Below are 14353 nucleotides of genomic sequence, written 5' to 3'. Positions count from 1 at the left end.
GTCATCTGCAAACATCAAAGTCCAGGGGGCCTCCTGTCTGATCTCATCTGTCAACCTGTCCATCACCACTGCAAATAAGAAAGGGCTCAGAGCTGTTCCTTGATGTAATCCCACATCCACCTTAAACCTATCTGTCACTCCCACCGCAGTCCTCACCAATGTCACATTACCCTCGTATATATCCTGTACCACTCTTACATACTTCTCTGCCACTCCCGACTTCCTCATACAATACCACAACTCCTCTCTAGGCACCCTGTCATATGCTTTTTCGAAGTCTACAAAGACACAATGCAACTCCTTCTGACCATCTCTGTATTTCTCTAATAACACTCTCAGAGCAAACATTGCATCTGTAGTGCTCTTTCCTGGCATGAAACCATACTGCTGATCACTAATCATCACCTCCCTTCTTAACCTAGCTTCCACTACTCTTTCCCATAACTTCAAGCTGTGACTGATCAGTTTTATCCCTCTGTAGTTACTGCAGCTCTGCACATCACCCTTATTCTTAAAGATAGGTGCCAAAACACTTTTTCTCCACTCCTCAGACATCCTCTGACTTTCCAAAATTTCATTAAACAATCTGGTTAAAAATTCCACTGCCATTTCTCCTAAGCACCACCATGCTTCCACTGGTATGTCATCTGGGCCAACAGCCTTTCCATTCTTCATCCTCTTCATAGCTGTCCTTACTTCCTCCTTGCTAATCTGCTTCACTTCCTGATTCACTATCCCCACATCATCCAACCTTCTTTCTCTCTCATTCTCTTCATTCATCAGCCTCTCAAAATACTCTCTCCATCTACTCAACACACTCTCCTCACTTGTGAGTACGTTTTCCTCACTATCCTGTATCACCCCTACTTGCTGCACATCTTTCCCAGCTCTGTCCCTCTGTCTAGCCAATCGGTACAGGTCCTTTTCTCCCTCTTTAGTGTCCAATCTCTTATACAACTCTCCATATGCCTTATCCTTAGCTTTTGCCACCTCTCTCTTTGCCATGCACCTCATCTCCTTATACTCATGTCTACTTTCTTCATCTCTCTGACAATCCCACTTCTTATTCGCCAGCCTCTTCCTCTGTATACTCTCCTGTACTTCCTCATTCCACCACCAGGTCTCCTTGTCCTCCTTCCTCTGTCCAGATGTCACACCAAGCACCTTTCTAGCAGTATCCCTTACTAGCTCTGCTGTAGTTACCCAGCTATTCAGTAACTCTTCACTGCCTCCCAGTGCCTGTCTTAACTCTTCCCTGAACTCCACCTCACAATCACCCTTTTTTAACTTCCACCATTTAATCCTTGGCATTTCTTTCACACTCCTCCTCCTCTTCTTGATCACTAACGTCATCCTACAGACCACCATTCTCTGCTGCTTAACTACACTTTCCCCTGTCACCACTTTACAGTCTCCAATTTCCTTCAGACTGGCCCTCCTACATAGGATATAATCCACCTGTGTGCATCTTCTTCCACTCTTGTATGTCACCCTATGCTCCTCCCTCTTCTTAAAATACGTATTCACCACAGCCACGTCCATCCTTTTTGTAAAATCCACAATCATCTGACTTTCTGCATTCCTCTCCTTAACAACATACCTACCCATCACTTCCTCATCCCCTCGTTCACTTCACCAACATACCCATTGAAGTCTGCTCCAATCACTAGTCTCTCACCCTTGGGTACACTCACCACCACTTCATCCAACTCACTCCAAAATGTTTCTTTCTCATCCATCGCACACCCAACTTATGGAGCATATGCACTAACAACATTCATCATTACACCATCAATTTCAAGCTTTATAAACATCACTCTATCAGACACTCTCTTCACCTCCAAAACACTCTTGGCATACTGTTCCTTTAGGATAACCCCTACCCCATTTCTCCTGCCATCCACACCATGATAGAACAATTTGAAACCACCTCCTATACACTTGGCCTTACTTCCCTTCCATCTGGTCTCTTGCACGCACAATATATCAACCTTCCTTTTCTTCATCATATCAGCTAGCTCTCTCCCTATACCAGTCATACTGCCAACATTCAAAGTTCCTACCCTAACTACTACACTCCTAACCTTCCTCCTCTCTTCCTGCCTTTGGGCATGCCTTCCCCCTCCTCTTCTCCTTTGGCCAACAGTAGCCCAATTTCCACCAGCACCCTGTTGGTGGCGGTCATTGTTAACCCGGGCCTCGACCGATCCAGTATGGAAATATGAAATGTTCTCCGCATAAGTCATCTGGCAGAGGTTTTACGCCAGATGCCCTTCCTGAAGCAACCCTCCCAATTTATCCAGGCTTGGGACTGGCACAAAGAAATGCACTGGCTTGTGCATCCCCAGTGGCTGGGTTCATTTCTGGATACAGTTCTGATGTTAAATATGTAAGTGGTTTGAAAATATAGTAAATATTATGACCTGCTTTTTGACATTTTAGTTTCACTATCAACTCAGTCTTATTTTATGATCATACCAACAAAATGATGACAACATAAATATTAGAAATTATTTACCTACACCAGCAAAGTATTCAGTGTGATTGAAATACCACACATATTTATGGAAATAGATACTTGTTTAGATCATAGTTTCAACAACAAATCATCACAAATATTAATTTTCAATATAGGGTATTCTGAGACATAGTTGTCAACTTGTCTTCCAATGATATAAAACTCTCCTGTTGCTGTACTTAGTATGGAAATATAGGAGTCTTTACTCTTTTGTTGACAATAAAGCATTATGGGTTCAGAGTTTCATGATGTCATGAAGTTTTCAGCTTCACAAAAACATTCAAGGAAGCATCTTTAGTAGCAAAATTAATTGCTAAAATAATGCTCTTTTTCAATCGAACACTGAAAAAAATTGATATTGTATATAGTAAGGAGATTACGTCCATCACTATGGGTTTGTTATTTACATTTGCTATGGAAAATGTGGCAACGCACTTTAATAAATGCATTGCTATTAAGTCAGGAGGCCTGATTCCAAAAGACTTGCTGTCAGTGTTTGTGACAGTTTACCCTGAGAGCAGGTTGAGAACAGGTGTTTTCTAATATGATCGCCAATGTAACCTGTTTATAGATAGGACTTGCACTGAAGTAAGTCACTTACACTGATATCAGGTCTTTTGGAATCAGGGCAGATTTACACTGAGAGTGACTCATTTGGAATGTGGCACAGGAATGTCATTATAATTCTCTCTTCCTATTATCTCCCTTGATATGGAAGTCCACCCTTCTGATCACTTTAACATGCTCCAGGAATATTTTTCTAAACTGTTTTAAGTAAATGGCTCTGTGTGACTAACATATTTTTCACACCATTTAATGCCTTAGATGTATCTTAATTTGAACTCTCTAACAGAGATTTGCTGTAGAGGACTGTAAAACATTTTGATGTAGAAATTGATGTACCAATTTGTGTTCAGCTTTTTATATAGTTTAATAGTTTTACAGACAGAGATGAGTTCCTTAAAAATGTATAAGTTTTGAATGTCCATGTTAGACAAAAAGTAGCCATATTTAACTGTCTGCATTTATTCCAGTAAGTGTATTCAGTTCTTGTTTGGAGAAAGTAGTAGAGGATCAGATACCACATAATCAAGTAAAAGTGGACTTTCCAATAGACACTATCAGGCCACTAATTCCATTAACCACATGAAGGCACAGGTTTTCTGCAGTTTTATAGATTAAATTGCCATAGGTTTTGTCATTACAGTTTGGGAAAAATGTGGATTATATGTAGTGCACCATGGATATAGTTGATAAGGATCCTAGTACATTTTTTATAATTTTACAACTATGGAATACCATATTGTGATAGGCCAGTTTTCCTTCTCTCTTTTGTATAAAAATGTAGTGCATCAGGTAAATTATATTTCACAAAATTCGTGATCATATCATATGTATCATTTACAAAAGTACAATTTTATATAATGCCCATAATCCTGTGACAATCATTATAGTTTAACCTTGCCAATAAAAGTGTTTTTTGGTATATTGAGAATGTGAATGTAAAGTCATCAGGGGAAGCGAAAGAGTGAAAATCACGTCTAGCTAATGCAAAAGCATTAGTACAGGCATAAAAGGCTCATTAAGCCACAGAGTCCGATGATAAGAGGTACCGTAGCACCTTTAAAATGGATTCATATGTATTTCAGATAGAGTTAGCCATGGTGGTGCAATGGTTAGCATTGTCACCTCACAGCAAGAGGTTCTCCCGTTCGATTCTTGGCTAGAGTGCCTTCTGTGTGGAGTCTGCATGTTCTCCCCATGGTTGAGTGATGTTTAAAGACATGCAGGTAGATGCATGTGTGAATGGGTGTGCCTTCCTTGGAGGTTGGGCATCGGGCTGGCAACTCGGCACTGTAAAAATCCACTGCCAATTATGAGCAGAACAGAGTTCCGCTGTGGTGAACCCTAACCAGGATAAGCCAAAAGACTATACTATGAGTTTGAGCTAGCACTTATTAGCTAAATTTGACCTGTGTACTGTCCATCCCAGGTATTGTCAAAAACTGTCTCTGTTGTTTTAATATTTGTATACAATCAAAAATGAAGAAATAAAGGAAGAAATAAGGAAGAAAGGAAACAAGAGAAAGGAAAGAATGAAAAAAGACAAAAAAGCATTGAAGAAATAAAAAAATGAAATGAAAGAAAGAAAGAAAAAGAAACAAAGAAAGAAAGAAAAAGAAAGAAAGAAAAAAAAGAAAAGAAAGAAAGAAACAAAGAAAGAAAAACAAAGAGAGAAAGAAAGGGAAAAAAGACAGAAAGAAAGAAAGAAAGAAAAATAAAGAAAAAGAAAGAAAGAAAGAAAAACAAAGAAAGAAAGAAAGAAAAAGAAAGAAAGAACGAAAGAAAGAAAGAAAGAAAAAGAAAGAAAAAGACACAAAGAAAGAAAAAGAAAGACAGAAAGAAAGAAAAAGAAAGAAAGAAAGAAAGAAAGAAAGAAAGAAAGAAAGAAAGCAAGAAAGAAAAAGAAAGAAAGAAAGACTGGGTATTTTGGAAATGTTTGCTGTATCCATTGTGACACCAAATTGTTTTGTAAGTGTGATGGAGAATGTTTAGAGGGCATTGGCATGAGTGTGGAGATTTTGGCTACCTTCTTCTTGTGTATCTCTTGAATCTGAGCTCATGGTAGGGCAGTGACCTATTTATGGCAGATAGGTGAATGGTAGTGAAGTTGAACATCGTATCTGTTATCAAGAATGCCTTTATATACTTGCAGAATGTGCATGAGTTACATGAGTGTTTATACAAAATACATTACCAAATAGAAAGGTTATGTTGTAACAAATACACAGGGCGCAAAGATGGCATTCTATTGTAAGTGTTGGCATACAAGTTACATTTTATATTTTACAAGTGAATAAACTTAAATTAAAGATCAGGGAGCTACACATGTTATAGTGTTTTCTACATTACAGAATTTGGTTAATCTCTCCTCAGCTACAGTGTTGTTAATAGACAGGATGTTTCTTACAAAAGGCTCTGTTTGTAGGCAACTGTATAGTTTTCCTGGATTTGTTAATTAGTGTGGTAGCCATTGTATAATGTCTTTGTTTTTTGCATTGATGAGTAATAAGGAACTTAAGAGTTATAATTACCTTTAGCAATGTCTGTTTGAGCTTATAGTATGCTGTAATCTATTTCCAAAGGTATCCTTTGTTATATGGGACTGAAACTGCCACCAAGAAAAGCATTGCAAGTAATGTCAATGGTGCGCTATCTAAAGGGTGTTCATTCCACTTTAGCCAACATATCTGGTGTAAGGTGCAGGTGCTTGGTCTGGCACGATTGTACGGGAAGAGTAGTGCATTTCAGTTGTGTGAAAAAAATGATTGCACTAGCATTCCAGGAAGAAAGTGAAGCTTTGGGCTGCTTTAACATAGTGTCAGGTGATTTTCCAACGGAAGGTGAAGACTTGCTGAAGTATTTTCAAGACTGGTATCTGCTAGAAAAGCCTAGAAAGTTTACAGTACATACTGCAATATCTGCACAATTTTCACATTTGTTTTCTTAGCAATTTGGAATATTTTACAGCTTAATAAGCTCTTTCTGCCTATATGCAAAATTCAGTAGAAGCATGGTGTAGAACGGTGAGATGCTTTTTAGGAAGTTGTATCACTGACTTCCTGTCAGTTATGAACATCCTGGTACAAGAGCAAAACAGAGTAAAGGAGATGCGGTTACAGTTAAGCACTGACTTTTCTCTGTCACCAAAGAAACATAAAGTACAAGCTTGACATCAGCATTTTGCAGAAGTTTTAGCAAAGATGAAGCATTATTCAGCTTATGGATTTGTGACAGTGGATGCCATCTTACTACACATTTGACTTCATGTTATGTATTCCTGATCTGAGATGGTAGTAGTTTTTGGATACTGTTAGTTTCACATTGGTTTACCATTCAATTGATGTGTTATAATATAGTTTTTTCATACATAGAGCATGTGATGTTTTGTCATCTGCTTTGCTTTGTATAATACTTTATTTTCATTGGTGGGCTTCACATGATGACATTGAAGAACATCTCTGAATGATTTCTTGGGTTGTGGGTTGTCTGTCTGTGTTAAATGTCAGTGTATTCTGCACTGCTTACGTCCCAAAGTTTCCAGCATTCGTGATTCTAACATTTTGTTTCTGTTGTCTCGATGGTTTCATGTCTGACGTATTGGCATTTCATTTTTATAATATAGACCCACTAAAGGATATTTTGTTCAAAATAATTGATCTGTTGATAAAATCTGCCCACCGTTTTAGCTAACTTTAAAAAGAAGCATGTTAATATAGAATGTAATGATATTAAGGATTCCAGTAGTCAAGGGATAATAATTGTTTGTGCTGTTTATTTGTTTTTATAATGATCTCCTCAATGTGTGAGGAAGATGATGTTGGAAAGAATCAACATATATTTGGTGAAAGTATCTGTGACAAAACAGCTGTGGAGAATAATATTTTCACATTTATATATTTGTTATAAAAATGTATTGATAATTAGATTGAAGACTTTAAAAATATATAATCAAAACAGGTGACTCCAGGCTAATTTTGTTTTGCAAGACACAAATAATTTATAAGAAACCTTATCAGAACAGATAACACTGTAAGTGTAAAACACATTTTAGATGATCCTCTTTAGAAATTGCCTCCTTCACTGCAGTTTCTGAAGTTTTGGTAGGTTTCTAGAGTACTTATACTTTACGATGAGTCTGTTTTATCTGAATTCATAGTATAATGGATTAAGTAAATGCTGTGTTTGTCTGAAACCCAAGGATTCTCCCTTTCCTTCAGTGCATGGTAACCTTAAAGATGTTATATAATTTAGGAGGGATGTGTGTGTAGGTATGTGCTTATGATGCTTGGGAGTTTGAGCAACATGTAAAAGATAATTTTTTTGGCTTATTATGAATATCTATCTTTTGTTTAACTGATGAGTAATTATTATCCCCAAAACATCTAATACCTTCAGAGTGCACTACTCAAAACAGCACCAGTCAGAAATTTGTAAATCACAAAAGCACATTTTTGCAGGTTGCAAATCTCCCTGTTTCCAAAAGAGACAAGTCTCAGTGAACCCAAGCTACATATGTGTGTCACTCCAGGACAGCACAGAAAGTGTGAACAATGCATCACTAACCTTGTTGTTCATTTCTAAGGGACATTGCAAGACATCAGCAATCTTTTAGAATTGGCACTCTGAGCACTGGTCAACTGTCTAGTGTTCAACAATTTATAGTCCTGTGATTGGAACTATGTGCAGTCATAAATAATTTTTAATTTCTTTGCCACAGACCACCTTGAGATTATTCCAGTTTTTTATGGTTAAGTTTCAGTATTTCTGTGTGACTTCATAAAAATAAAAATAAAATTTGTAACTTAGGGTAGCATGAAAGTATCTTGCTAAAGGTTTAATTTTATATTCATTTCATAGAATTGTAATTTTAATAGAAAATCCATTGCTTATAGTACCCAATCTGAATTTTGAGGTTTTTCTCTGTTATGTTTTGAAACTTCAAAACGTAAGTATGATAAAGTGAAGAGTAAGAATAACTTTTATATCTAAATAGCATTTCTGCAGGTGACAATCACTCTGCACCAACCTGTGTGAAGGGTTGAATTCTTACAGTACCACTACTTATATATTCGTACACTGTTACTGCAGTACCTGTGAGAAGAGGAAATGGTCTGAGAGACACCAGTTTTGAAGTTTATTTTTGTATTTATTTTGGTTTGTTGAACTGGGCTAAGGAATGATCTAAGGTTTACCTATTTCAGCCACAGTTGGGAGTTACGGTACACATAAGAAAAGTAGTATGAGTTAATTTATATTTCCCTGTGGTCACACTTATGTTTCTACTTTTCTGAGCATCACGCTCACAGTACTTCAATACACAACAGTGAAGAATTTTATTTGTATAGTGTGAGATGGTGATTATATGAATGACTTGTCAAATTGAATAAAAGTGTAGAACTCGGCAAACAGATGTTTTAGAAGTATTTAATTTTAGTTCACAAGGCATCCCTGCAGCATGTTACTTAAAGTAATGTGTGTGTGTGTGTTTGTGTGTGTGTAAGACAAGACCACCCCAATGGGCACTAAAAGGGACAAATGCCCAAATACTTTTCTGACTTTCTGATTTTTTTCTTTTGAGAACATCCGTTTTGAATTTGGTTTCTGTAACTTGCCTCTAGATTCTATTGACTACTTTTCTTTGAGAGTAGCTTTCAGTACACTTTCAGATGAGTAAGCCCAACAGTGCATACAGTTAAATCTTCTCACTGCAACTTATTTTGCCATATGATAAAATTTGTGCATAAAATGTCATTAAAGAAGGAGCCATATAATGTCGGATTTACTGTGCACGTCTGTTTATGTACTTTTTGTTATAAATACTGAAAAATGTCAGTGAGTGTTTGTTATAAGCAGCAAATGGCCTAAATATGAATGTAAGAAAGGAGTAGAAGTTAGAGTTTTGCCTTTTTTTTTGTTTATCTGAAATAAGTATTGTAAAACAAGCAATTTTATGACTAGTACTACAACTATTACTATGTTTGTAGGAAAGTCAAAGTGCCACATCAAAAACTACATATCATCATCTAATTCTAAGGTTTAAAATGCTCTTCTGAAGAATTCTCACCAAGCTTAGTATGGTTTCTTTTCTTTTCTTTTTTTGTTTTTGACCAGAACACACATGTGGAAATATTGTTGCAGTGCAAGTCCCAGCTTTCTTTTACTGTTTTGTTACATACCAATTAATGACTTAGCTTGTATTTTGTTATACACTTGGACTGAATTAAATAACTGTAAACTGATTACAAATCTGCATGCAAGCAACAGTTTTTCAACATTTAAGTTTAATTTAAAAGAAAAAAAATCACCATATTTTAACAAAATTACACTGTAAAGTTTCCCCGGTAAACTAAATTCTTCATTATGATTTTGTTTTTACTGCAGATGGCATATTCATGTAATCCTGTTAAAGTATGGATAGACTTCTCCTAGTTCTTGCATCCCCGAAATCAGAGACATTTGCTTAAAAAAAACTCATGGCAACTGGTTGATAGAGACATTCTTCAGAAATCAGCATCAGACAATTTGGACTTCTATGCAGAACTCTCAAGAAGCACATGCTGACTGATAACCAGTGTGTATTGAATTTGTTTTCTTCTACATTTTATTGTCATGATATATGAACTACATCTTTGTGTCTGGCTTTCTATAATGTGTATGTGGAAGTAGCTAATTAAAAATAGCTGTGGCAGCAAGTCAGATTCAATTGGCAAACAATTTGAAACTGATTATTACCAAATTCATGTGAATTTTAAATAGAGTGACAACATAAATTGTAGAGAAACATCTTGATTTTAAAGGTTGTTTGTTGCTTTATTATTTTTGATAGTTATATGGCTATGGATTTAACTTTCATATGAGGTAGTATTAGTGTAAGATTACAGTTGTTATGAAGGAGAAAAGATGTGCTACTTGAGAAGTGATGTGAAGAGAGAATACACTGAACAAAATTTAATCTATGAACAATTGCATGAGTTTTTAAGGAAATTTTTGATTTGTAAAATGTCACAGTTAATTCTTTTGAGATGCAAGAATTCCCTGTTAAAATTACTGTACTGAAAAATTATTTATACTCTGCAGAGCATATGCCAAAATTTACAGTTCAAGTTAGGCTTTCTAGAGTAACAAAATGTTCAGCATGCTGGGTAAAGTGCCATTTTCAGTCTGTAGCAGACGAATTGTGTTTAATCTTTGAAGAATTGCAAATTTTCTCACAATAACTATAGATACAGGAGAAATAAGGTAGTTATATTTACTATGGGAGTGCTGTTAACAAATGAAACAAAACAGCAGTTATGAAAATTATTTGTTCCTGATGCGTTATCTTCATCTTTGTGGTTTCTATTCAGTCCAAAATGCATACAGATTAAATAGAAGAGCTCTCAAATGTCATTTGTATAATATAGTTTGGTGACAGTATCCAAGGAAATTAGCTTTCAGTACATTTTCAGATGAGTAAACCCAACAATACTGCACAGTACAAGGAAAACTGTTTTATGAAATGTGTAGCCAGGAACTCAAAGCCAGGCAATTTTTTTAAAGGGCTGTTGCAGACTGAGGTCAGTATTAGGTTTTTATTTGTGTATGTAGTTTTGTTTTTAGAATGTCAGTGTAATGATAATGTATCTGTCTCAGTATATTAATTTCTGTTCTTTCTGTAACATATTTTAATTATTTTAGGAGTGCTATGCATTTTACATGAGGACTTATTATTATACTCCGATGGATTGATGTTTTTTTCCCTTTCTTATGTACCACACTAGTTTAAACAGCCATTCATATATCTTATATTTTTGCATTTTTGAAACTATGGCACAGATATTGCCAAAGCATGTCCAAAAATAATCAATAGTTATTGGACAGGGATAATTTTATTGTACTCTTATACAGGAGTACACTATTTGGCAATCTGGATAATTTAACTCCATATTTTGTTTCATTAGAATGTGTTCTTCTGTTGCAGCACATTATTTAAAATGCAAATTGTACTCTATTATTTAATTTATGTTAAAGACTAAGTAAGGCACGCATAAATCCATATAATTGATAATCATACTGCAAGAAAAAAGGAAGGAACTGTTTATGAAAAAAATAAAGTATTACTTTCACTAAATACTTTTTAATAAATCATATGAGTAATTCATAATTAGGAGAATAAAAATATTAGCAGCACTAGGGCCAGGGTGGATGTTAACATTATACAGCCACATTGTCAAATTGAATTTTTCCAAGACAAGTTCCTGCTGTAACAGAACTCTGATAACCCCCACCAATAGCAAATTCCTGAAATGAAATGTAATTTTGTTAAAACATGCTCATTGCTGAAATTTTACATGACATAATGTAAAGTATTTTACAGCTAGACACATGCTATTTTGGAAGCATTGTTCAGTGGAAAAGAGTATAGCATCGCCCATCCTATGAGATTGCCTGTCAGAGCAATTTATGTGTGCCAGCTTGTTATTAAACAAGACATAAATGCTTGTAGTTCACATGGCCATTTTGGTATGGCCTTGGTCCATCTCTCCTTCCATATTACTTTAACAGACAGCTGAATGAGGGTAAGTTTTTAATGGAAACTGACCCTTTACATCCCTTCTAATTATTTTTTTAATTATTTCTGTGCCTCCATGCAGATAATTTCCTGCTTATGGCTTATTTGTTCTGATGTTTGAAAATTGCTTTTTATCTGTTATTACAGACATATAATTTCAAAACATTATGCTTATTTTTTATTTGTATGTTGATTCACAGGCAGTGTATTTGACAGTAAATCAAAGCAAAATAGGGTTATAACAAAGGTTATAGTAAAATGTATAAGGATTAATGATAGGATAAAGCCATAAAATGTACTTAAATTAACCACAGACTTGTTAAAATATTTATAAATTTAAGATTTATGCACTTTATAAAAGATAAAAAAGTTATTCATGAGAGGTTACAGTGAATCACATTTTAATAATTTAAATATTTATTACTGAATTCACTGTACTAGCATATTCATAGCAGTCAGAAAAGGCAAAAGTTAGTATCCATGTATGATAATATACAACTTGTTTAGGCTTTGTATATTCTTTCTGATAAGAAGTAAATAAGAAGGCAAAATGATTTGTTAAAGAAAGTGTTGAACTTTTCTCATATGACACCTGTTTTTTATTATTTTGTTAAAAGTAGGGAGTACAGTAGTAAGATCCAATCTATTTTCTTTCAGTATTTCTTGTTTTCCTAAATCTGAAGGTAAATCATTTACAACAGTCAAGAAGACTGATCTATTCAAATAAATAAAAAAGATGGTGAGGAAACATATTTATTGTTTTGAAGTGGGTTTAAGTTTCTGATTCACTGAATGCTAAGAGAATTGAATCTGCCTGAGCTTATGCATTAATGTACTGGTCTCTGTATTATACTCAGTCCATGAATGTATTTTTTTACAAAATGAATGTAGTCTATTCTGCTGTAAAATTATCACTGACAATGTAGTAAGATGCAATCAAATAAACAAAATACTTTTATAGTTCTTGTTTCTGCAGTGCCAGTGTCTGTTGCTTGCTGTATTTGTCTGCGTCATGTTGTTAGATACCCTAAATCACTTGTGTAAAAATACTTAAATACAACTCCTTGATTTAGATTCAGTTATTTTAGAGGGTAAAAGGTACATTTGTGAGTATGATCATTTCAAATTATGTACTTATTTGAATTTTGGAGTTAACAAAACACTCATTGTTTGTCATTCAGAATGAACCCAAATTTATAGTACTGAAAAGAATGTATAACACCCCACTGGAAAAAATACTTTGAATTAATGAATAAAATGAAAGAAAAATCTGGTTTACTATGTATCACAAATGGACTCAGGTAAATAAAGATTAAATGGAAATCCATGGGAAAAAGAAAACAATGTATCTGTATACGGCAATATAAGGCATTTAGCATGATACTACATAAGGTTAAATCACTTACTATCTATTGTTTATGCCCAATAACACATCTGTGAAATGTTGAGTTTGTGCTAGTATTAGTTGTAAGGCTGTTGAATTTGTTATAGCTGAAAAAATAAACAATGACATGGATGACCTTCACCTCTGGAAGCACACCGGCTTGGCTTTGTAAAAGGCAGATCTTGCTTGCTGAAACTGGTTGAGTTTTTTGAAAACATTGCTGATGCTATGAATAGGATCATACAGTCAAAACTAGATATCTGTACCCTGCCAAGGTCTGTGACACTATCCCCCATGCTAGGGATTATTGACAAACTTTCCCAACATACCACTGACATTAACTTATACATAGTTCACTGGATAGGTAACCAGTTATCTAACAGAATCTATTCTGTGAGTGTCTAAGGAGTTTGCACTAGCTAGGAAAACATCACCACTGGTGCTCCACAGTGCTGTTCCCTGGGGCCTCTATTCCTTCACATATACTTATCTAGCATAAAGCTATCCCTGGACTATGGCTAACCAAGTTTGCTGATTATTGCATGCTGTGGGCAGTTATCATATCCTTTTCTAATGTACAGATTCTCCAGCTAGAGCTAGATCAGACATGTGTTTGACATTTTAATCATGAGTTTATTGCCCATACCAGGAAATGCAGCACAGTTTACTTTTTACATCTACCATTACTGCTGCTGTCATGTTGATCACATTCCACTTAAATGTGACGCAGTCATAAGGACATAGGCACATGTGCTGATGAAAAACTGCATTTTGATCACCATGTATCTGGTCTTATGGTTAGAAATTTTTTCTGCTGCGCTCAACTTATTTTTTTGTGGAATCTCCTCATAGTCCAAACAAATTAGAGTATCAGTTTATTATTCCATTATTAGGCCCATCACTGAACATAACATCCCCTTCAGCATACACATTGCCAAGAAATGCAAATCAGTTAGCAAGACATCAATTTTTCCACAAAAAAAAAAAAAAAAAAGATCTCAGATCTCATTACTCATTGAAAAAGAGACCCAAGAAAGTTTATCTCTACTTAGCCTTCAATACTATGAATGATCCAAACCTCTATGAACTCTTTCACCTGAACATAATCTTTGGTAAACCAAACTCTCAGTCTAGAAGCCTAAACCCAAACTACACAATCACACACTACTTGATTGTACAAAAAACAGCTAACCCAAAGTAGTCCACATTTCTAGAATGGGCTAGCCTTATCTATCAAGCAGAGTACTTTCTTAAAAAAACACTCTGAATGACTAGATGAGTTCTCTGAAATTTTAATCTGAAGTAGGGGTGTAAAATCTATTGAATGGAAAACATC

At 35.2% G+C, this 14353-nt stretch overlaps 1 protein-coding gene across 4 annotated transcripts in view; it reads left to right on the top strand.

Moving 5' to 3' along the window:
• The window catches only part of PCDH7 (protocadherin 7), a 1090241-nt gene that overhangs the window by 37882 nt on the left and 1038006 nt on the right, over positions 1 to 14353 (top strand). Inside the window, exon 2 of one of the 4 annotated variants that reach the window (XM_044062099.1) lies at positions 9464 to 12596. The exons of the other annotated variants lie outside the window; for them this stretch is intronic. Within the exon in view, the coding sequence (XP_043918034.1) occupies positions 9464 to 9511 (48 nt within the window). The 3' untranslated portion in view covers positions 9512 to 12596. Of the gene's footprint in view, positions 1 to 9463; positions 12597 to 14353 lie in introns of those variants that run through there. 4 annotated transcript variants of the gene reach the window in all.

The sequence above is a fragment of the Protopterus annectens genome, chromosome 2.part1, assembly GCF_019279795.1.
Source record: "Protopterus annectens isolate FY-2018-M chromosome 2.part1, PAN1.0, whole genome shotgun sequence".
Taxonomy (NCBI): Eukaryota; Metazoa; Chordata; order Ceratodontiformes; family Protopteridae; genus Protopterus; species Protopterus annectens.
The sequence above is the reverse complement of the archived record's forward strand: the minus strand, read 5'-3'. Positions and strand labels throughout refer to the sequence as shown.